At 49.5% G+C, this 23,144-nt stretch overlaps 1 protein-coding gene across 4 annotated transcripts in view; it reads right to left on the minus strand.

Annotated features, from left to right (window-relative positions):
• LOC121543073 (epithelial discoidin domain-containing receptor 1) overlaps positions 1-23,144 on the minus strand; it is a 64,741-nt gene that overhangs the window by 1,964 nt on the left and 39,633 nt on the right. Inside the window, exons 8-18 of one of the 4 annotated variants that reach the window (XM_045208693.1) lie at positions 22,050-22,236; positions 12,260-12,509; positions 11,741-11,869; positions 8,983-9,036; positions 6,881-7,047; positions 6,388-6,604; positions 5,381-5,485; positions 4,919-5,072; positions 1,118-1,250; positions 761-888; positions 89-286 (exon numbers count right to left, since the gene is read on the minus strand). In XM_045208693.1, coding sequence (XP_045064628.1) covers positions 89-286; positions 761-888; positions 1,118-1,250; positions 4,919-5,072; positions 5,381-5,485; positions 6,388-6,604; positions 6,881-7,047; positions 8,983-9,036; positions 11,741-11,869; positions 12,260-12,509; positions 22,050-22,236 — 1,722 coding nt within the window. Of the gene's footprint in view, positions 1-88; positions 287-760; positions 889-1,117; positions 1,251-4,918; positions 5,073-5,380; positions 5,528-6,387; positions 6,605-6,880; positions 7,048-8,982; positions 9,037-11,740; positions 11,870-12,259; positions 12,510-22,049; positions 22,237-23,144 lie in introns of all 4 variants that reach the window. The other 3 variants (XM_041852779.2, XM_045208695.1, XM_045208696.1) reach the window with 3 other exon arrangements.

The raw sequence follows: 23,144 nt of genomic DNA on the forward strand, positions 1-23,144 counted from the left end.
TGTGTGTGTTTATGCATGTCTTTGTGAAAACGTGAGTGTGACTGCCTGTGTGTACTATGTGTGTGTGTACTATGTGTGTGTGTGTTACCTGATGGTGGGGGTGTTGTGTGTGGGCCCAGTCTTGTCCAGCAGGACTCTGTGTGAGAGGTACTGGTTGAGGTCTCCACTCTCCATGTACTCTGTGACCATACAGAGAGGGTCGCTGCTCACACACACTCCCAACAGACGGATGATGTTAGGGTCCTTCAGACGAGACAGAATCTTCCCCTCCTTTAGGAAGTCATTCCTAGGAGGGAGGGAGGGAGAGAGAGAGAGAGAGAGAGAGAGAGAGAGAGAGAGAGAGAGAGAGAGAGAGAGAGAGAGAGAGAGAGAGAGAGAGCGAGAGAGAGAGAGGGGCGAGAGGGGCGAGAGGTGGAGAGAGAGAGGGGCAATAGAGTTGGAGAGAGAGAGAGGGGCGAGAGGTGGAGAGGTGGAGAGAGAGAGGGCGAGAGGTGGAGAGGTGGAGAGGTGGAGAGAGAGAGAGGGGCGAGAGGTGGAGAGAGAGAGAGAGGGGCGAGAGTTGGAGAGAGAGAGAGAGATCAACAATTGAAATGGAAAAAAAGCAAAAAAAGTAGAGAAGAGATGGAGCGAGAGAGAGAGAGAGAGAGGTAGAAACTGAGAAAGAAACGCAAAACTTTAGGACCAAAATTAGATGTTCTTAATAGCTCTTGAAATGGCAATTGTTCGCTAAATGATTTAGATTAACTATCCTGAGACAGACCTGGCGTTCTTGGAGGCGTCAGGGCGCAGTATCTTAACAGCCACCAGCAGAGGGCGTCCTTTCCTCACGTTGAAAGGGAACTCCAGGTTAGGCAGGTCCTGAGGACTCTCTATCTCACACAGGTGCACCTGAGGAAGGAACCAATGGGAAAAGTTACCTACAGACAACCAACCACCACAACTAAAAGTCCAAGTATAGTCACTGTCTCAGATAATCAGAAAACCAACCTTCGTCACCATAAATTACTTAAATGATGACAGTCTCAGACTAAAGTATGTAGTGAACGACAGAGCAGCGGAAGAATTTAGTGTGAGTTGTCAAGCTAACACACACTTGCACACACACACACAGGCGTACCTCTCCAAACTGTCCTTCTCCCAATTTCTCCTTGAAGACCAGACAGTGTCGGGGCAGTTCAGGCAGGGGGGTGGAGTCTGCTGCAGTGGGGCTGGGGGAGGTCAGGGCTGGCACTGCATACGTGTTGTTACCACTGACAAGACAAATCACAGCAAATTGTATTGAAAGTGCATTTCAAATCACAACACACTTTAGAGTAGAAACACGAAAAAGGCAATAAAAGAACGTAAAAACAAAGAAAGATCACTGATTAAAGTCCAAGTTAAAAAGGTGGGTTTTTAGCAACTGTGGTTAGTTGTTTCCAATGTTATTTCATGCTTAAGAGTACCTGTGATTGAGCCAGCTAGCTGCCACTATTCAGCTGTTTTTCTAACCTCATTATCCGAGGCATTAACGTTAGGTGGTTGGTAGCTGCTGTACTTAATTACAGCTACTGATAACAGTCTGCTGTAGTTTACAACAATTCTAATTTCTAAAGTGGAAGTTGGGAGAGTTTTATTCGGGTGGTTCAGTGAAACAATTATAGTTTCTGAGGTGGAAGTTGGGAGAGTTATATTTTTTTTTTGGTGAGGGAGGCCTGCTCTCTCCTTTCCCAGATGTTTAGTTCATTTCATTCCGATCTCCTCTGCATTATTGTAGCCATTTGCTGCAGCCTGTCAACTATGCCTCTGCCTATCCCTGTTCTCTCCTCTCCGCACAGGCTACACAAACGCCTCACACCGCGTGGCTGCTGCCTCTCTAACCTGGTGGTCCCTGCACGCACCACACACCTGGAGTTCCAGGTCTCAGGCAGCCTCTGGAACTGCCGTTCTGCCGCCAACAAGGCTGACTTCATCCCAGCCTATGCTACCCTCCAGTCCCTCGACTTCCTGGCGCTGGACGGAAACATGGATTACCACTGAAAACACTGCTACTCCTACTGCTCTCTCCTCGTCTGACCATGTGTTCTCGCTTACCCCGAGAGCATCTGGTCAGAGGGGTGGTGGCACAGGAATCCTCATCTCTCCCAAGTGGTCATTCTCAATTTTTCCCCTAACCCATCTGTCTATCTCCTCATTTGAATTCCACGCTGTCACAGTCACTAGCCCATTTAAGCTTAATATCCTTGTCATCTATCGCCCTCCAGGTTCCCTTGGAGAGTTCATCAATGAGCTTGACGCCTTGATTAGTTCCTTACCTGAGGATGGCTCACCCTTCACAGTTTTGGGGGATTTCAACCTCCCTACGTCTACATTTGACTAATTTCTCTCTGCCTCCTTCTTTCCACTCCTCTCCTCTTTTGACCTCACCCTCTCACCGTCCCCCCCTACTCACAAGGCAGGCAATACGCTTGACTTCATCTTTACTAGATGTTGCTCTTCTACTAATCTCACTGCAACTCCCCTCCATGTCTCCGACCACTACTTTGTATCCTTTTCTCTCTCGCTCTCCTCCAACACTACTCACTCTGCCCCCTACACAGATGGTAATGCGCCGCCGCAACCTTCGCTCTCTCTCTCCCACTACTCTCTCCTCTTCCATCCTATCATCTCTTCCCTCTGCTCAATCCTTCTCCCTCCAATCTCCTGATTCTGCCTCCTCAACCCTCCTCTCCTCCCTTTCTGCATCCTTTGACTCCCTGTGTCCCCCTATCCTCCCGGCCGGCTCGGTCCTCCCCTCCAGCTCCGTGGCTTGATGACTCATTGCGAGCTCACAGAACAGAGCTCCGGGCAGCTGAGCGGAAATGGAAGAAAACTAAACTCCCTGCCGACCTGGCATCTTTTCCTCCCTCCTCTCTACATTTTCTTCATCTGTTTCTGCTGCTAAGGCCACTTTCTACCACTCTAAATTCCAAGCATCTGCCTCTAACCCTAGGAAGCTCTTTGCCACATTCTCCTCACTGCTGAATCCCCCCCCCCTCCTCCCCTCTCTGTGGATGACTTCGTCAACCACTTTGAAAAGAAGGTTGACGACATCCGATCCTCGTTTGTTAAGTCTAATGACACTGCTGGTCCTGCTCACACTGCCCTACCCTATGCTTTGACTTCTTTCTCCCCTCTCTCTCCAGATAAAATCTTGCGACTAGTGACTGCAGGCCGCCCAACAACCTGCCCGCTTGACCCCATCCCCTCCTCTCTTCTCCAGACCATCTCCGGTGACCTTCTCCCCTACCTCACCTCGCTGATCAACTCATCCTTGACCGCTGGCCATGTCCCTTCCGTCTTCAAGAGAGCGAGAGTTGCACCCCTTCTCAAAAAACCAACACTCGATCCCACTGATGTCAACAACTACAGACCAGTATCCCTTCTTTCTTTTCTTTCCAAAACTATTGAGCGTGCCGTCTTTAGCCAACTCTCTTGCTATCTCTCTCAGAATGACCTTCTTGATCCAAACCAGTCAGGTTTCAGGACTGGTCATTCAACTGAGACTGCTCTTCTCTGTGTCACGGAGGCTCTCCGCACTGCTAAAGCTAACTCTCTCTCCTCTGCTCTTGTCCTTCTAGACCTGTCTGCTGCCTTTGATACTGTGAACCATCAGATCCTCCTCTCCACCCTCTCCGAGCTGGGCATCTCCGGCGCGGCTCACTCCTGGATTGCGTCCTACCTGACCGGTCGCTCCTACCAAGTGGCGTGGCGAGAAGCTGTCTCCGCACCACGTGCTCTCACCACTGGTGTCCCCCAGGGCTCAGTTCTAGGCCCTCTCCTTTTCTCCCTATACACCAAGTCACTTGGCTCTGTCATATCCTCACATGGCCTCTCCTATCATTGCTACGCTGACGATACACAACTAATCTTCTCCTTTCCCCCTTCTGATAACCAGGTGGTGAATCGCATCTCTGCATGTCTGGCCGACATATCAGTATGGATGACGGATCACCACCTTAAGCTGAACCCTGGCAAGACGGAGCTGCTCTTCCTCCCGGGGAAGGACTGCCCGTTCCATGATCTCGCCATCACGGTTGACAACTCCGTTGTGTCCTCCTCCCAGAGTGCGAAGAGCCTTGGCGTGACCCTGGACAACACCCTGTCGTTCTCCGCTAACATCAAGGCGGTGACCCGATCCTGCAGGTTCATGCTCTACAACATTCGGAGAGTACGACCCTGCCTTACACAGGAAGCGGCACAGGTCCTAATCCAGGCACTTGTCATCTCCCCGTCTGGATTACTGCAACTCGCTGTTGGCTGGGCTCCCTGCCTGTGCCATTAAACCCCTACAACTCATCCAGAATGCCGCAGCCCGTCTGGTGTTCAACCTTCCCAAGTTCTCTCACGTCACCCCCCTCCTCCGCACACTCCACTGGCTTCCAGTTGAAGCTCGCATCCGTTACAAGACCATGGTGCTTGCCTATGGAGCAGTGAGGGGAACGGCACCTCCGTACCTTCAGGCTCTGATCAGTCCCTACACCCAACCGAGAGGCATTGCGTTCATCCACCTCTGGCCTGCTGGCTCCCCTTCCTCTGCGGAAGCATAGTTCCCGCTCAGCCCAGTCAAAACTGTTCGCTGCTCTGGCACCCCAATGGTGGAACAAGCTCCCTCACGACGCCAGGACAGCGGAGTCACTCACCACCTTCCGGAGACATTTGAAACCCCACCTCTTTAAGGAATAGCTGGGATAGGATGAAGTAATCCGTCTAGCCCCCCCCCACCCCCCCCAAAAAATAATAAAAATAATAATAATTGTAAAGTGGTTAACCCACTGGCTATAGGGTGAATGCACCAATTTGTAAGTCGCTCTGGATAAGAGCGTCTGCTAAATGACTTAAATGTAAATGTAAATGTTAATTGTGATTTAAAAACCTCAGTGGTGTCTGCCCCTCTTACCTGACGCCCTGCAGGCTAACGATGTCCGCCTCTGCATAGTGGGGCACGCTGGCGGGGAAGGGGGGAGACAGGGCCGGGTAGGGAGGAGCATCGGGGTACGGGGGAGGCTCCTCCTGCGTGGGGGGCAAGCCCTTCTCCAAGTCCATACCACAGGCTGGAGGGAGGGATGGAGGGAGGGAGAAGAGGAGGGAAGAGGTTGCGAAAGGAGGGATAGAGGAGTTGAGAGAGAGGCGGGCGCAGGCCTTTGTCATGAGAATTTTGAGACAAATTATTTTATTATGTTAAAAGCATTACACAAAATGGAGTGAATTGATGCAGTGAGTGAGTGACAAAGGGTTCATAATCAAACACATGCCCAGAGCCCTGATGTTTCTCTGTTATTCTAGACAGTATGATTCCAGCTCCATGGAGCTCCAGGGAGGGGGTGAATCCTGGTATTTTCACCCAGTCAGAGGCTCTTACCCTGGGCCCCATTGTTGAGGCTCTTCTCCTGAGGGTGAGAGGAGCTGGCCCTGGCCATAGGGACGGTTAGGGGCCATGAGGAGCCTGAGCCATGCTGCCTCTGATCTGACAGGAGGAGGTCATAGGCTGGGTTGTTTAACAGCAAGGCTGGGGGTGGGGACACATGGAGCACATAGACACACATGGACGCACACACACATAGACACACACGCACCCACACACACAACAAGGCACACAACACGCAAAACACACAATAAGGCAAACAACATGCGATATACACGACAAGGCAAAACACACGATACACACAAGGCAAACAACACAACACAGCACAACACAACACAGCACAACACAACAAAAACACAACACAACACAAGTTAGCGAAACACAGCATACAATACAAGGGGAGGGATGCATTAAGATGGGGAGAACAGAACAGAACAGCATAGCAAACACCAGGCAAGGTTAACACAACTCAGGCAATGAACAAACGTAACAACCACAGGGGTAAAAAGTACATGTGGGAGGATAATATTTCTGTTATTCAACATAATAATGTTTCTGTGATATTGTTATTCTTCTGTATAATGTGACACTGTTCTAATCTACACAGTGTATAGTAAAGACAGCATAGTGGCCTCCTGCAGCGCGGTGCAACTAGGAATGCTCTCTCTCTCTTTTCTTTTCCTTCCCGTCAGTGAACAATAGGTCTCTTGTGCCCTGTGTGTGTGTGTGTGTGTGTGTGCGCGCCCTATTTGCCTGTCTGTGTCTATCGCAGGATCTGATGTTGTCATGTTTAGTTTTTGTGTTTTAAGATTTCTCCAGGATCTGTTGTATCCTTTTGTGTGTTTACTGTACTGTACCACATTTCTCTCCTTCAACTTTCCTATTAAAATCAACTGGCTAATTGATATAGCAGTTGCTATATTTTATTTTCTTTCTTCCAATAATACAGTAATGTCTGTCTGTCTGTCTGTCTGTCTGTCTGTCTGTCGGCGACCATGTCTTACCGGTGCTGTCTCGTCCGGTGTGGTCTCGTGGTCGGAGCAGTGCGCTGGGCTCCTGGTACTCTCCCTCTCCGTCGCAGCGCTCCCTGTCCCTGTCGTCAGGGAAGGTGTGTATGCGCTGGTAGCGGCTGGAGTAGCTGTGTGTGTTGTTGATCACCACGTTGTCTGAGGGGACGGACAGATGGACACGCAACTCCTCACTGGACAGACTGCCCTGGGCCTGGAGAGGACAGGGAGAGGGTTAGCAAAACACACACACAAGTAAGCCAGCGGATGCATACGTGACACACACACACACACACACACACACACACACACACACACACACACACACACACACACACACACACACACACAGTCACACATATACACGCTACTGGACAGACTAATTTGATCCTGAAAGGCCAACACGTACATTACGTAAGAATGTAAAGGTACATGAGACAGATAATGGTAGCCATTTTGAAAGTCATGCTGAAAGTCTTTCCTCCTTCACCTTGCCCAGTATCTTCTTCCAGTATTGCCTCCACAGAATGCCAGCGATCACAGCCAATAGCAGCAGAATGATGCCCACCAGGCAGCCAATTAGGATGGCTGTGTTACTGCTGTCGTCCTTGGCGACAGGAAGGCCCGCCCTCGGGGTCACAGCATCGAAGTCGGCCCCTGAGAAGAACAGAAACGTAATGAAGTGTGTGTGTGTGTTTGTGTGTGTGTGTGTGCGTATGCGACAGTATATGTGGTATGTGAGAGAGTGAGTATTTCATCAGTAAATATGTAAGTGTTTATGTGCTTTATATGAGTAGCGTGTGAGGGTGTGTGTGCTGTAGGTGTGCCTGGGTGACTTTAGAACTACCCCTGTGTGCCTCCCTGTCCAGTGTGTGTCTATGTGTGTTTCCTGACCCAGTGTTAATGTGCTTTGCATTCTGTGTATTAGCACTGTCTGCATAGTCAGAGTGGGAGCTGCTGAGAACGCATCTGTCTATCACACCCAAATATTTTCATCAAGCTCACTGACTGTCTGGTGTGTGTGTGGGAGGTCTGTGAAAGCCTCAGGGCTGGTCTTGGGGACAGAATGTTTTAGCTGTGTTTCTGTTCCAGATTACCTTGCATGAGAGCAGCAGCTCTGATTATAAAGGAAATAGAATGCGCACACACACACGCACGCACACACACGCACAGTTTATGAGTTCAGCTCAAACATGCAAAACAGTGTTGTAAAGTGAGACCTCCCTCCCGCTCTCTCTCTCTCTCTCTCTCTCTCTCTCTCTCTCTCTCTCTCTCTCTCTCTCTCTCTCTCTCTCTCTCTCTCTCTCTCTCTCTCTCTCTCTCTCTCTCTCTCTCTCTCTCTCTCCTCTCTCTCTCTCTCTCTCTCTAGGCATGCACACATACTCAAACAAACACATCCAAAGCCACCTAACCACAGCCGTTAAGACAGACAAAGCACTATACACCACAGTCTCTAAAAAGGCCTGTTATTGTCTGGTTCCATGATCTGATGTTCCTTAGTTCCACAGTGGTTCCGTTGGTTCCGTCAACATGCAGTTAGGGAGATCACAGGAAGGAAACAGTGGTGTTGTTGTATGTGAATATGATGAGGTACCACAAAGCAACATGCTGTGTTAGTGTGTTTCACTCTTTGGCCCAGAGTCAAAAAATTAACTCCACCTCCCTCCATCCTACCCTCCTGCCCTCTATCCATCCATCCCTCCATCCCTCCATCCCTCCATCCCTCCATCCCTCCTGCCCTCTATCCCTCTATCCATCCATCCCTCCATCCCTCTATCCCTCCTGCCCTCTATCCCTCCTGCCCTCCATCCCTCTATCCCTCCTGCCCTCCTGCCCTCTATCCCTCTATCCCTCTATCCCTCCATCCCTCCATCCCTCTAACCCTCCTGCCCTCTATCCCTCTATCCCTCTATCCCTCCATCCCTCTAACCCTCCTGCCCTCTATCCCTCTATCCCTCTATCCCTCCATCCCTCTATCCCTCCATCCCTCCATCCCTCTATCCCTCCTGCCCTCCATCCCTCCTGCCCTCCATCCCTCCTGCCCTCCATCCCTCTATCCCTCCTGCCCTCTATCCCTCCATCCCTCCATCCCTCTATCCCTCCTGCCCTCCATCCCTCCTGCCCTCCATCCCTCCTGCCCTCTAACCCTCCTGCCCTCTATCCCTCTATCCCTCTATCCCTCCATCCCTCTATCCCTCCATCCCTCCATCCCTCTATCCCTCCTGCCCTCCTGCCCTCCATCCCTCCTGCCCTCCATCCCTCTATCCCTCCATCCCTCCTGCCCTCCATCCCTCCATCCCTCTATCCCTCCATCCCTATATCCCTCCATCCCTCCATCCCTCTATCCCTCCATCCCTCTATCCCTCCATCCCTCTATCCCTCCAGCCCTCTATCCCTCCTGCCCTCTATCCCTCCTGCCCTCTATCCCTCCATCCCTCCCTTCCTTCCTCACTCTTTCCTTTCCTTCTGAACCCCCTCATGGTGTCAGGACAGCTCTAAGCTGTCTTAAACAGACCCGTTATCAGGGGAAATGGCAATATAAGGAAGTAGCTCCTTTCCCTCTTTCCATCCCCCTGTCTCTCTCTGTCTCACCTGACAGTGTGCTGTTACCCGTGCTGTCCATCATGGAGTTGGTGGTGGGGGGTTCTGGAGGAACGAGGGATGGAAGGAGTGATCAGACAGAGGAGAAGAGAGAGGAGGAGAAGAGAGAGAGTTCCTCTCAAGGTACTGAAAAGCATGAGAGCATGTTGACATGTAGCATATGAGATGTCCACCTCCACGTGGACAATAAAGATGTCTTATTCTGCAGACGACCATGTTGCCAGAGAAAGCTGCAGTGTAGATGGCTGTTGTGTGAGGTTGGACTGAGGCCAGGGGCTTTAACACAGCATGATGGGTAGAGGAGGAGGCTGCTCACACATGGCTCTTTTCTACAGTGATATCCAGCACCTGTCCAAAGCCATTGGATGGTGTGGATACTTCTTATACCTGTTTTTGGCACTGCTTTAAACGACTTAGAACACTGCATGCCCACACTCATCACAAATGGTGGGGTGAGGGGCAAGATGGAAAGGGAGAAGGAGAGGAGAGGAGAGAGGGGAATGGAATAGGAATGGAGGAGGGGTGAAAATGGGCAAAAAGGTGGGAAGGGAGGGGAAAGGGTGAGGGATGAGAAGAGAATGGGATGAGACGGACGGGGGTGAGACAGACAGGGGGGGAGACGGACAGGGGGGTGAGACGGACAGGGGGATGGGACGGACAGGGGGATGAGACGGACAGGGGGTGAGACGGACGGGGGTGAGACGGACAGGGGGATGAGACGGACGGGGGTGAGACGGACGGGGGTGAGACGGACAGGGGGTGAGACGGACATGGGGGTGAGACGGACAGGGGGTGAGACGGACGGGGGATGAGACGGACAGGGGGGTGAGACGGACAGGGGGGTGAGATGGACAGGGGGTGAGACGGACAGGGGGTGAGACGGACAGGGGTGAGACGGACAGGGGGTGAGACGGACGGGGGGTGAGACGGACGGGGGGTGAGACGGACAGGGGGATGAGACGGACAGGGGGATGAGACGAACAGGGGATGAGACGGACGGGGGGTGAGACGGACGGGGGTGAGACGGACAGGGGGTGAGACGGACATGGGGGGTGAGACGGACAGGGGGTGAGACGGACGGGGGATGAGACGGACAGGGGGTGAGACGGACAGGGGGTGAGACGGACGGGGGGTGAGACGGACAGGGGGTGAGACGGACAGGGGATGAGACGGACGGACGGGTGAGACGGACAGGGGGATGAGACGGACAGGGGGATGAGACGGACGGGGGGGTGAGACGGACAGGGGGGTGAGACGGACATGGGGGGTGAGACGGACAGGGGGGTGAGACGGACGGGGGATGAGACGGACAGGGGGGTGAGACGGACAGGGGGGTGAGACGGACAGGGGGTGAGACGGACGGGGAAGAGACGGACAGGGGGGTGAGACGGACAGGGGGGTGAGACGGACATGGGGGTGAGATGGACAGGGGGGTGAGAAGGACGGGGGATGAGACGGACAGGGGGTGAGACGGACAGGGGGTGAGATGGACAGGGGGTGAGACGGACAGGGGGTGAGACGGACAGGGGGTGAGACGGACGGGGGGTGAGACGGACGGGGGTGAGACGGACAGGGGGATGAGACGGACAGGGGGATGAGACGGACAGGGGATGAGACGGACGGGGGTGAGACGGACGGGGGGTGAGACGGACAGGAGGGTGAGACGGACGGGGGGTGAGACGGACAGGGGGATGAGACGGACGGGGGGGTGAGAAGAACAGGAGGATGAGACGGACGGGGGGGGGAGACGGACGGGGGGGTGAGACGGACGGGGGGTGAGACGGACGGGGGGATGAGACGGACAGGAGGGTGAGACGGACGGGGGGGTGAGACGGACAGGGGGATGAGACGGACGGGGGGGTGAGACGGACAGGAGGATGAGACGGACGGGGGTGAGACGGACGGGGGGTGAGACGGACAGGAGGGTGAGACGGACGGGGGGGGAGACGGACAGGGGGATGAGACGGACGGGGGGTGAGAAGAACAGGAGGATGAGACGGACGGGGGGTGAGACGGACAGGGGGATGAGACGGACGGGGGGGTGAGAAGAACAGGAGGATGAGACGGACGGGGGGTGAGACGGACGGGGGTGAGACGGACGGGGGGTGAGACGGACGGGGGATGAGACGGACAGGAGGGTGAGACGGACGGGGGGTGAGACGGACAGGGGATGAGACGGACGGGGGTGAGACGGACAGGAGGATGAGACGGACGGGGGGGGTGAGACGGACGGGGGTGAGACGGACAGGAGGATGAGACGGACAGGGGGTGAGACGGACAGGGGGATGAGACGGACAGGGGGGTGAGACGGACGGGGGGTGAGACGGACAGGGGGGTGAGACGGACAGGGGGTGAGACGGACGGGGGGAAGAGACGGACAGGGGGTGAGACGGACAGGGGGGATGAGATGGACAGGGGGGATGAGACGGACAGGGGGGTGAGACGGACAGGGGGATGAGACGGACAGGGGGTGAAACGGACGGGGGATGAGACGGACAGGGGGATGAGACGGACAGGGGGATGAGACGGACAGGAGGATGAGACGGACGGGGGGGTGAGACGGACAGGAGGATGAAAGGGACAGGGGGGTGAGACGGAGAGGGAGATGAGACGGACAGGGGGGTGAGACGGACAGGGAGATGAGACGGACAGGAGGATGAGACGGACAGGGAGATGAGACGGACAGGGGGATGAGACGGACGGGGGGATGAAAGGGAGAGGTACAAGTGGTGAAGGAGAGGTGACTCACCAGAGGGAACGCTAGTGAAGTTGGAGGAGTTGTGGTTGAGGGCGGGGCTGACGGAGGAGGTGAAAACAGGAGGAAGAGGAGGAAGAGCAGAGCCCGTGTCCATGGGGTCGACACCCTCCCCATAAGGCTCTGAGAGAGAGAGAGAGAGAGAGAGAGAGAGAGAGAGAGAGAGAGAGAGAGAGAGAGAGAGAGAGAGAGAGAGAGAGAGAGAGACGGATAAACAAGTATAGTATTAAACAGTGTATAACGCATACATACTGTAGACTGCATATATCATCTAAAAACAGCCCATAGAATAGGATGATCAACTTCCTAAGACAATCAGAGATAACCATGAATCCCACAGAGTAGAAGGGGAGAGAGAGACTGAGAATCAGAGAGAAAAGGAGAGATAATGTTACAATTACAGAGATAATGAGAAAAGGAGAGTAGAGAAAGAGAATGAGAAAAGGAGAGAGAATAAAAAAGGAGTGAGATGAGAATGGAAGGCACTGACAGAGAGCAATACACTGAACGTACCGGAGTAGAAGGAGATCTCAGAGATGAGCATCCATCGGTCTGCGAAGGCAAACTGGCAGCGTAAGATCTGGGCGGGGCGACCCCCCAGGGGCAGGGAGATGGGGCGTGAGGAGGGGTCCTTCAGGTCCTCCAGGGGTACAGCCAGGGAGAGGGGGGGCGAGGACCAGGGGAGTAACAGGCCAGGTTTAAACTGACACTCTACCTTACTGAAGACCCTCACACCCTGGGTGTGGCGGTTATTACTGTGGACCTGGATGGGGGAGAGGGGAGAGGGAGGGGAGGAAGAGAGATGGGTAGGGAGAGGGGAGAGGGAGGGGAGGAAGAGAGAGGGAGAGGGGAGGAGGAAGAGAAAAAAGAGTTAATAAGATAATGAACATATTTATAACAATGAGAAGGGCTTATCAAGAAAAACTTCCAAAAGGACTAATTCGAGGTAAAACGGAGTTGGAGCACTCAACCAAAAATGTATTTATTTTTGCTCACTTTAATCCATTGTACAGGATGCGAACAGGTGACTGATGTTTCAACGTCAAGCTGACGTCTTCCTCAGAGTGACCTGACCATTGCACTTAGCTCCTATTTATAGCCTAGTGATCCATTGAGACGCAACAATATAAAACAATTATAATGATAATATATTTCAAGGTAAATGGCAAATTACAGCACAAAATAATACTAATAATAAGATAAATAATGTATCTCATTAGTCAATAGGCCATGTCAAAATATACATAAGTGTTATTTGGGTGTCTGTGAATCCGGAGACACAGAGACCCCAAAAATCAAGGCAACAACATTATAGAAACGAGGACAGTGAAAAATCATCTAGCCACATAGGATCCACAGTGTCTAAGCAGTACTGCCAGAATGCCTCTCTTTGTTTTAGTTTATGTATGATGTCACCTCCTCTTGGTGAAATGTGGACCTGTTCTATGGCTACAAAGCGCATTGAGGAAGGTGAGCCATGGTTGGCTTCGATGCAGTGGCGTGCGATAGCATAGTCCATGTTTTTATTATGCTCCAACTTATTTTTACCTCAAATAAGTTATTTTGGAAGTTTTTCTTGGTAAGCCCTTCTCATGATTGTTGTCATTGTTGTTGAGCACCCCTCCTTTCCTTTGTTGCTGAAGCGCGACGGCCCACCTGATCTTGATTTTAAAAAATTGTAACACTAAAAGCCTGCGGTTATAATGCATCGTTAGCCTTGTCATGACCATGTACTACCTCCTTATAATAGGAACATCACATTGCACAGAGGTACTACAGTGAGGGAAAAAAGTATTTGATCCCCTGCTGATTTTGTACGTTTGCCCACTGACAAAGAAATGATCAGTCTATAATTTTAATGGTAGGTTTATTTGAACAGTGAGAGACAGAATAACAACAAAATCCAGAAAAACGCATGTCAAAAATGTTATAAATTGATTTGCATTTTAATGAGCGAAATAAGTATGACCCCTCTGCAAAACATAACATAGTACTTGGTGGCAAAACCCTTGTTGGCAATCTCAGAGGTCAGACGTTTCTTGTAGTTGGCCACCAGGTTTGCACACATCTCAGGAGGGATTTTGTCCCACTCCTCTTTGCAGATCTTCTCCAAGTCATTAAGGTTTTGAGGCTGACGTTTGGCAACTCGAACCTTCAGCTCCCTCCACAGATTTTCTATGGGATAGGCCACTCCAGGAACTTAATGTGCTTCTTCTTGAGCCACTCCTTTATTGCCTTGGCCGTGTGTTTTGGGTCATTGTCATGCTGGAATACCCATCCACGACCCATTTTCAATGCTCTGGCTGAGGGAAGGAGGTTCTCACCCAAGACTTGACTGTACATGGCCCCGTCCATCGTCCCTTTGATGCGGTGAAGTTGTCCTGTCCCCTCAGCAGAAAAACACCCCCAAAGCATAATGTTTCCACCTCCATGTTTGACGGTGGGGATGGTGTTCTTGGGGTTATAGGCAGCATTCCTCCTCCTCCAAACACGGCGAGTTGAGTTGATGCCAAAGAGCTCCATTTTGGTCTCATCTGACCACAACACTTTCACCCAGTTCTCCTCTGAATCATTCAGATGTTCATTTGGCAAACTTCAGACGGGCATGTATATGTGCTTTCTTGAGCAGGGGGACCTTGCGGGCGCTGCAGGATTTCAGTCCTTCACGGCGTATTGTGTTACCAATTGTTTTCTTGGTGACTATGGTCCCAGCTGCCTTGAGATCATTGACAAGATCCTCCCGTGTAGTTCTGGGCTGATTCCTCACCGTTCTCATGATCATTGCAACTCCACGAGGTGAGATCTTGCATGGAGCCCCAGGCCGAGGGAGATTGACAGTTATTTTGTGTTTCTTCCATTTGCGAATAATCGCACCAACTGTTGTCACCAAGGTGCTTGGCGATGGTCTTGTAGCCCATTCCAGCCTTGTGTAGGTCTACAATATTGTCCCTGACATCCTTGGAGAGCTCTTTGGTCTTGGCCATGGTGGAGAGTTTGGAATCTGATTGATTGATTGCTTCTGTGGACAGGTGTCTTTAATACAGGTAACAAGCTGAGATTAGGAGCACTCCCTTTAAGAGTGTGCTCCTAATCTCAGCTCGTTACCTGTATAAAAGACACCTGGGAGCCAGAAATCTTTCTGATTGAGAGGGGGTCAAATACTTATTTCCATAATTAAAATGCAAATCAATTTATAACATTTTTGACATGCATTTTTCTGGATTGTGTTGTTGTTATTCTGTCTCTCACTGTTCAAATAAACCTGGCATTAAAATTATAGACTGATCATTTCTTTGTCAGTGGGCAAACGTACAAAATCAACAGGGGATCAAATAATTTTTTCCCTCACTGTAGGTGGAAAATAACAAAATTCTGCATAAATAAATGGTCAATGTGATAACTAATCTTTACCATTCATTGTGGTTGAACCCTGAAGATGTTTTGAGGCTGAACTATATTTTTTAATTGGAGGGGGAGAGGGGGGCATTCAATTAAAACATGAAATTAAAAACAGGATTTAAATCCTGTTGACTCTTGATTGTTTTGGCAACATTGTTGTGAGCCTGCTATAAATGCTAATGAGTGAAAGTGGAAAGTGATGAGTGACAAAGTATGAGAGGGAAGAGAAGAGAGAACAACAACAAGAAGAGAAAGGAAAGAGAAGAGGGGTGAGGTGAGGTGCAGATAAGACGGGGAAAAGAAGAGATTGATTGATTTGAGAAAATACATTTTACAGCCCACCAGAGGGACAATGCGTCTATAGACTATCACTGCTACATAGTGAGGAGAGAGAGAGAAAGAGAGAGAGAGAGAGGGAGGGGGATAGGGAGGGGTGGGGGGAGAGGTCAAACTGTAGATCTAGAAAATAGGAGATCTAGAGGGAGATGGAGGGAGAGTGAGAGGGGGGCCAAGAAGAGAGAGAGAGTGAGAGAGAGGGGGGCAGGAAGAGAGGGAGAGAGAGAGAGAAAGAGGGGGACAGGAAGAGAGGGAGAGAGAGGGAATAGAGATAAATAGAAAATATAGAGGGTGAGGTAGATAGGAGTCCTACGGGGAAAATAATAGCCAGGAAGAGAGGGGGAATACAGAGAGGAAAAGAAGGGTAAGAGGGGGAGCGATAGGGCATCTGGGGTAAAGAAAGGGTGAGGGAGATAGGGCTCTAGAAGGGGGAAATGTTCCCTCTACTGGGGAAGGAAGGGCTGGTATAAAGACTCCACTGACAGGGTAGTCATTAACCTGACACTTGCTGTAGGGCCAACCTCTCTAACTGAAACCACATGTGGACCTGTGTAATACAAACACACACACACCCCTAACACACACACACATATGCCCTCATGCACACTCCTGGAACACTGAGGTTAACATGTAACTGATTGTAATCTGGAGGGAGCCTAATAAGTCAACAAAGCAAAGCCTGCTGGGTAATCTGACCTGCACAAGCCTGGCTAGAAAACAGAAATAACAAGAACATAATGTATAATGTATCTTAAGTCTAACTGTTGCATTCTTCTAGCACGTTTCAGCTCACTTACATGAATGCACTTATTTCTGAGTTGGATGAGAGCATCCTACTAACTGACTGAAATGTAAATGAAAGAACATGGAACAAGGAACATATGACAAGTAGGTCAGAGGAGAACAGACCCTTTCAGGCTGTCATTGTATCATGTAGTAACCAAAAAAGTGTTAAACAAATCAAAATATATTTTATATTTGAGATTCTTCAAATAGCCACCCTTTTCCTTGATGACAGCTTTGCACACTCTTGGCATTCTCTCAACCAGCTTCACCTGGAATGCTTTCCAACAGTCTTGAAGGAGTTCCCACATATGTTGAGCACTTGTTTGCTGCTTTTCCTTCATTCTGCCGTCCGACTCATCCCAAACCATCTCAATTGGGTTGAGGTCGGGGGATTGTGGAGGCCAGGTCATCTGATGCAGCACTCCATAACTCTCCTTCTTGGTCAAATAGCCCTTACACAGCCTGGAGGTGTGTTGGGTCATTGTCCTGTTGAAAAACAAATGATAGTCCCACTAAGCCCAAACCAGATGGGATGGCGTATCGCTGCAGAATGCTGTGGTAGCCATGCTGGTTAAGTGTGCCTTGAATTCAAAATAAATCACAGACAATGTCACCAGCCAAGCACCCCCACACCATAACAACTCCTCCTCCATGCGTCACGATGGGAACTACACATGCAGAGATCATCCGTTCACCCACACCGCGTCTCACAAAGACACAGCGGTTGGAACCAAAAATCTCCAATTTGGACTCTAGACCAAAGGACAAATTTCCACCGGTCTAATGTCCATTGCTCGTGTTTCTTGGCCCAAGCATGTCTCTTCTTCTTATTGGTTGTCACGATCGTTGAGAGATGGGTCAGACCAAGGTGCAGCGTGGTATGCGAACATGTTTATTAAACTGGATAAACACTGACAAAACAACAAAAGGCAACGAACCGTGACGTCGGAAGGCTATACACAAACAAGCCAAACTCACAGAAACACAAACAAGATCCCACAACCCAGGCAGGCAAACTGGCTGCCTAAGTATGATCCCCAATCAGAGACAACGAGCGACAGCTGCCTCTGATTGGGAATCACACCCGGCCAAACATAGAACTACAAAACATAGATTTTCACACCCTGACCAAACTACCTAGAGAATAACAGTCTCTCCAGGTCAGGGCGTGACAGTACCCCCCCCCCCCAAAGGTGCGTACTCCGGCCGCACCAACCTGACTCATTAGGGGAGGGTCCGGGTGGGCATTCAGCCTCGGAGGCGGATCCGGCTCCGGGCGTGACGACCTCCCCTCTCTGCCTCCCCGTTGCGCCCCTGGTTTGGTCTGGAACTCGGCGCAACGTTTCCCCTCTCCTTCCTCCCACGATGCACCAAGCCCTGTCTGGACCCTGGTGTCCTTTAGTAGTGGTTTCTTTGCAGCAATTCGACCATGAAGGCCTGATTCACACAATCCCCTCTGAACAGTTGATGTTGTGTCTGTGTCTTGAACTCTGTGAAGCATTTATTTGGGCTGTAATTTCTGAGGTTGGTAACTATAATGAACTTATCCTCTGCAGCAGAGGTAACTCTGGGTCTTCCATTCCTGTGGCGGTCCTCATGAGAGTGTCACGACTTCCTCCGAAGCTGCATCCTCTCCTTGTTTGGGCAGGCTTCGGGGGTCGTCGTCACCCGAGTCTAATGGGCAGGTGGAACGGGTGAATCAGGATGTGGGTAGGTTCCTGCGGTCCTACTGCCAGGACCGGCCGGGGGAGTGGTCGGTGTTCTTGCCATGGGCCGAATATGTGCAGAACTCCCTCCGCCACTCCTCCACTAACCTAACGCCATTTCAATGTGTTTTAGGTTATCAGCCGGTTCTGGCACCATGGCATCAGAGCCAGACCGAGGCTCCTGTGGTGGATGACTGGTTTCGGCGCACGGAGGAGACGTGGAACGCTGCTCACGTCCACCTCCAACGCGCCGTGCGTCGCCACAAGGCCAACGCTGACCGCCACCGCAGTGAGACCCCGGTCTTTGTACCCGGTGATCATGTCTGGCTCTCGACACGGAATCTGCCCCTCTGCCTGCACTGCCAGAAGATGAGCCCGCGGTTTTTGGGGCCGTTCAAAGTCCTGAGGAGAATAAACAAGGTTACCTATAGGTTACTACTCCCTCCAGATTACCGTATTAACCCCTCGTTCCATGTGTCTCTCCTCAGGCTGGTGGTGGCTGGTCCGCTCCAGGAGTCTGAGGTGCGGGAGGTCCCTCCGCCCCCTCTGTACATCGAGGGGGCCCTGGCGTACTCCGTCCGTTCCATCCTGGATTCGAGGCGTCGGGTGGGGGGCCTTCAGTACCCCGTGGATTGGGAGGGGTACGGTCCGGAGGAGCGGTGCTGGGTTCCGGTGAGGGATATCCTCGATCCCTCCCTGTTGCAGGGTTTTCCACTATCGCCATCCGGCTCACCCTGCTCTGCGTCCTCCTGGCCGTCCCCGACGCCGGTGTCGGCGCATTGTTGGAGCTGCATGTCATGGGAGTGGGGTACTGTCACGACTTCCTCCGAAGTTGCCTCCTCTCCTATTTCGGGCAGGCTTCGGCGGTCGTCGTCACCGGCCTTCTAGCCACTGCCGCTCCTCATCTCATCATTCCATTTGTTTTGTCTTATTTATTACACACACCTGGTTCATATCCCCTCATCAGTACCTGTATAAGTGTTCCCTCTGCCCCCTTGTCTTTGTGTGTGATTGTTTATTGTGGAGGATAGCGAAGCTCGGTGGAGGTCTGTGTATTTTGTATCGCTGGGATATTTTCCAGTGCGCCTTGTATTTTCCAGTGCGCCTGTTTTGCGCACTGGAGTGTTTTTGACGCATTACTGCGTAACTCTGTATTTGCGGAATAAAGCCTGTTATTCTGTGATTCACCCTCCTGCGCCTGACTCCTTCAACATCACCTCATCACAGAGAGCCAGTTTCATCATAGCGCTTGATGTTTTTTTTGCAAATGCGCTTGAAGAAACGTTCAAAGTTCTTGAAATGTTCCATATTGACTGACCTTCATGTCTTAAAATAATGATGGACTGTCGTTTCTCTTTGGTTATTTCAGCTGTTCTTGCCATAATATGGACTTGGTCTTTTACCAAATAGGGTTATCTTCTGTATACCCCCCCATACCTTGTCACAACACAACTGATTGTCTCAAACGCATTAACATGGAAAGAAATTCCACAAATTAACTTTTAAGAAGGCACACCTGTTAATTGAAATGCATTCCAGGTGACTACCTCATGAAGCTGATTGAGAGAATGCCAAGTGTGCAAAGCTGTCATCAAGGCAAAGGGTGGCTATTTGAAGAATCTCAAATATAAAATATATTTTGATTTGTTTAACACTTTTTTGGTTACTACATTCCATATGTGTTATTTCATAGTTTTGATGTCTTCACTATTATTCTACAATGTAGAAAATAGTAAAAATAAAGAAAAACGCTTGAATGAGTAGGTGTTCGAAAACTTCTGACCGGTAGTGTACAATGTAAAAAATTGTATATATATATTTTTCAACTTGAATGAGTAGGTGTGTCCAAACTTTTGCCTCCTTTCTGATTTTCTCTATTTTTGCATATTATTGATACTGAATGTTATCAGATCTTCAACCAAAACATAATATTAGATAAAGGGAACCTGAGTTTACAAATAACAAAAAAAAGTATACTTATTTAATTAACAAAGTTATGCAGCACCCAATTCCCCTGTGTGAAAAAGTAATTGCCCCCTTACACTCAATAACTGGTTGTGCCACCTTTAACTGCAATGACTTCAACCAAATGCTTCCTGTAGTTGTTGATCAGTCTCTCACATCGCTGTGGAGGAATTTTGGCCCACTCTTGCATTCAGAACTGCTTTAACTCAGCGACAATTGTGGGTTTTCCAGCATGAACTGCTCATTTCAAGTCCTGCCACAACATCTCAATTGGGATTAGGTCTGGACTTTGATTAGGCCATTCCAAAGCTTCCAATGTGATGCTTTCTAACCATTTTAATGTAAACTTGATTGTGTATTTTGGATCATTGTCTTGCTGCATGACCCAGCTGCACTTCAGCTTCAACTCACAGACGGATGACCTGACATTCTGCTGTAGAATTCTCTGATACAGAGCAGAATTCATGGTTTGTTCTATTAAGGCAAGTCGTCCAGGTCCTGAGGCAACAAAGCATCGACAAACCATCACACTACCACCATAACGCTTGACCGTTGGTATGAGGTTCTTACTGCGGAATGCAGTCTTTGGTTTTCACCAGACATAATGGGAACCATCTCGTCCAAAAAGTTGACTCAAGTTTGCCAAAAAGCACCTGGATCATCATCAAGACTCTTGGAAGAATGTTATATGAACAATGAGAGAGAGAGAGAGAGAGAGTGAGTGAGTGAGTGAGTGAGTGAGTGAGTGAGTGAGTGAGTGAGTGAGTGAGTGAGTGAGTGAGTGAGTGAGTGAGTGAGAGAGAGAGAGAGAGAGAGAGAGAGAGAGAGAGAGAGAGAGAGAGAGAGAGAGAGAGAGAGAGAGAGAGAGAGAGAGAGAGAGAGAGAGAGAGAGAGAGAGAGAGAGAGAGAGAGAGAGAGAGAGAGAGAGAGAGAGAGAGAGAGAGAGAGAGAGAGAGAGAGAGAGAGAGAGAGAGAGAGAGAGAGAGAGAGAGATAGGTAACGGAACACGTTCCTCTCCTGGGAGTGCGTCCTAGAACCATGTTAGAGAACATATCTCCCTTTAGGGAACACATACTTGTCAGGTTCATGTTCCTGCAGTTATGTATGTGAACTGTGTGCTATTCCCTTCAGGTGTATGTTTGCTGAGATAAGACCAGGGAACGCATTGAAAAAAGGCCGGAAAAACAGGATTATCACAGGAAAAACATCAGGAATATATCAGGAACAGGATTGAGGAAAGACTATAGGAGAAGGTATTGAAATGATCTATATAGAAAAACAAAAACACAGGAAAACATGTAAGGAAAAGAAAGCTTTAGGAAAGCGATAGAAAGTTTTAGATAGCTTAGGTGCGGCATTCCGAGAGGATCGGGAAAACTCAGGGAAAGTTCAAGAATTCCCATCGTTAACGGCATAGCATAGGGGAACTAATGAGAAACACTGAAAAGTTAAAAAACAGATTACTCATCGTTTGTAGACTGGAAAGTCAAACTGGTCAATAACGTTTCTTCACTCATCTCTTTTATTCTTTTTTACCTCCTTCATTTTATTGTTTTAAAGTGTATTGCGATTTTAAATACACTGTCATTAAAACATTTTTGATTTCATAATATGTGTTTTTATAGTGGACAAATCTCCAATCCCAGCCCTAACCAACATTCCAGACTGACTCCATTCCAGAAGAGAAAACAACAGGACATTAAACATCACAACATTTTATCATAAAGAAACCATCAAACCAAAACCACACATACAATGGCACCCAGAGACCAGACTACAGACAAACAATGATAAACGACAGGAAAATGAAAAGCTAATTGGATGGTGGGACTGAGAGGGCAATTTAAGAGAAATGTGCTAGTCAGACGATGATTAAGAGATATTAAGTGATGGTACAACAGTATGTAATTATATGTTGTGAAATATTGGTCAACATTATTGTGCTATGGATCATTTGAAGGTTTTATAGAGATGTATTGGACTGTGTGAGCTAGGGATTTTTTTGGGGGGGACTTTTGGACTTAAACAAAGACAGACAGAGACACACGTAGACATAAGGGGCACACACTCACACACATCCTCCCTCCCCTCACACACACACGTCCTCTTACCTGCATGGTGTGGAAGCTGCGTGTCTTTTCGAAGTGGAACTCGATGTCAACGCTGCCCTGCCCCAGAGCCTCTCTGCTCCAGCCCAGGTAGTCATACCCCGGCCACACCCTCAGCTCCTTGGTCTCTGTGAAGTCATCCCCTCCTAACACACCGTCAACCAGCTGGCCCAGGCCTCCAAACTGAACCCTTATACACATACATACAGTACACACACACATTATTACACAGTTATACATACGGTATACTGTACACATGCCAAGGCATACACAGTCATACATTGTACATGTGACACGCAGAAACATGCACACACCCACATGCAGACATACACACAAGTGAACGCACACGCACACACACACGCACACACACACCCCTATGTCTCAGCTTTCTCACACACACATCTGCTGTATATAGGTCTGGGTTGCGTCAAAACCGTTAGCTCACCCGCTACAAAAACACTTCTGCCCCATTAAAAAGGCATATGGGAATATAACCTCCCTACTCCCCCCCCATCCCTGGACAATACAGTCCGGAAACAGGACAACAAGTACAACTCCCTTAGCAAATAAAGTCTGATTCCAGATCATTTAATTCTTATTTGATTAGGTGGACAGAGAAAATAAACATTGGGTAGAGGAGTTGTTTCGTGTGTGTGTGTATGACAGACTAAAGTCATTTGGCTGACTGCGGCTCACTGAGGCCCTGTTCACTACTAACAGATGGGATAAAAGTTGGCAAAAGTATTCATCCCCCTTGGCGTTTTTCCTATTTTGTTGCATTACAACCTGTAATTTAAATTGATTTTTATTTGGATTCATGTAATGGACATACACAAAATAGTCAAAATTGATGAAGTGAAATGAAAAAGATAACTTGTTTCAAAAAATTCTAAAAAATAAATAACGGAAAACTGGTGCGTGCATACAGTGGGGAGAACAAGTATTTGATACACTGCCGATTTTGCAGGTTTTCCTACTTACAAAGCATGTAGAGGTCTGTAATTTTTCAACTGTGAGAGACGGAATCTAAAACAAAAATCCAGAAAATCACATTGTATGATTTTTAAGTAATTCATTTGCATTCTATTGCATGACATA

Source organism: Coregonus clupeaformis, chromosome 28 (assembly GCF_020615455.1).
Source record: "Coregonus clupeaformis isolate EN_2021a chromosome 28, ASM2061545v1, whole genome shotgun sequence".
In the NCBI taxonomy this organism is placed as follows: Eukaryota; Metazoa; Chordata; class Actinopteri; order Salmoniformes; family Salmonidae; genus Coregonus; species Coregonus clupeaformis.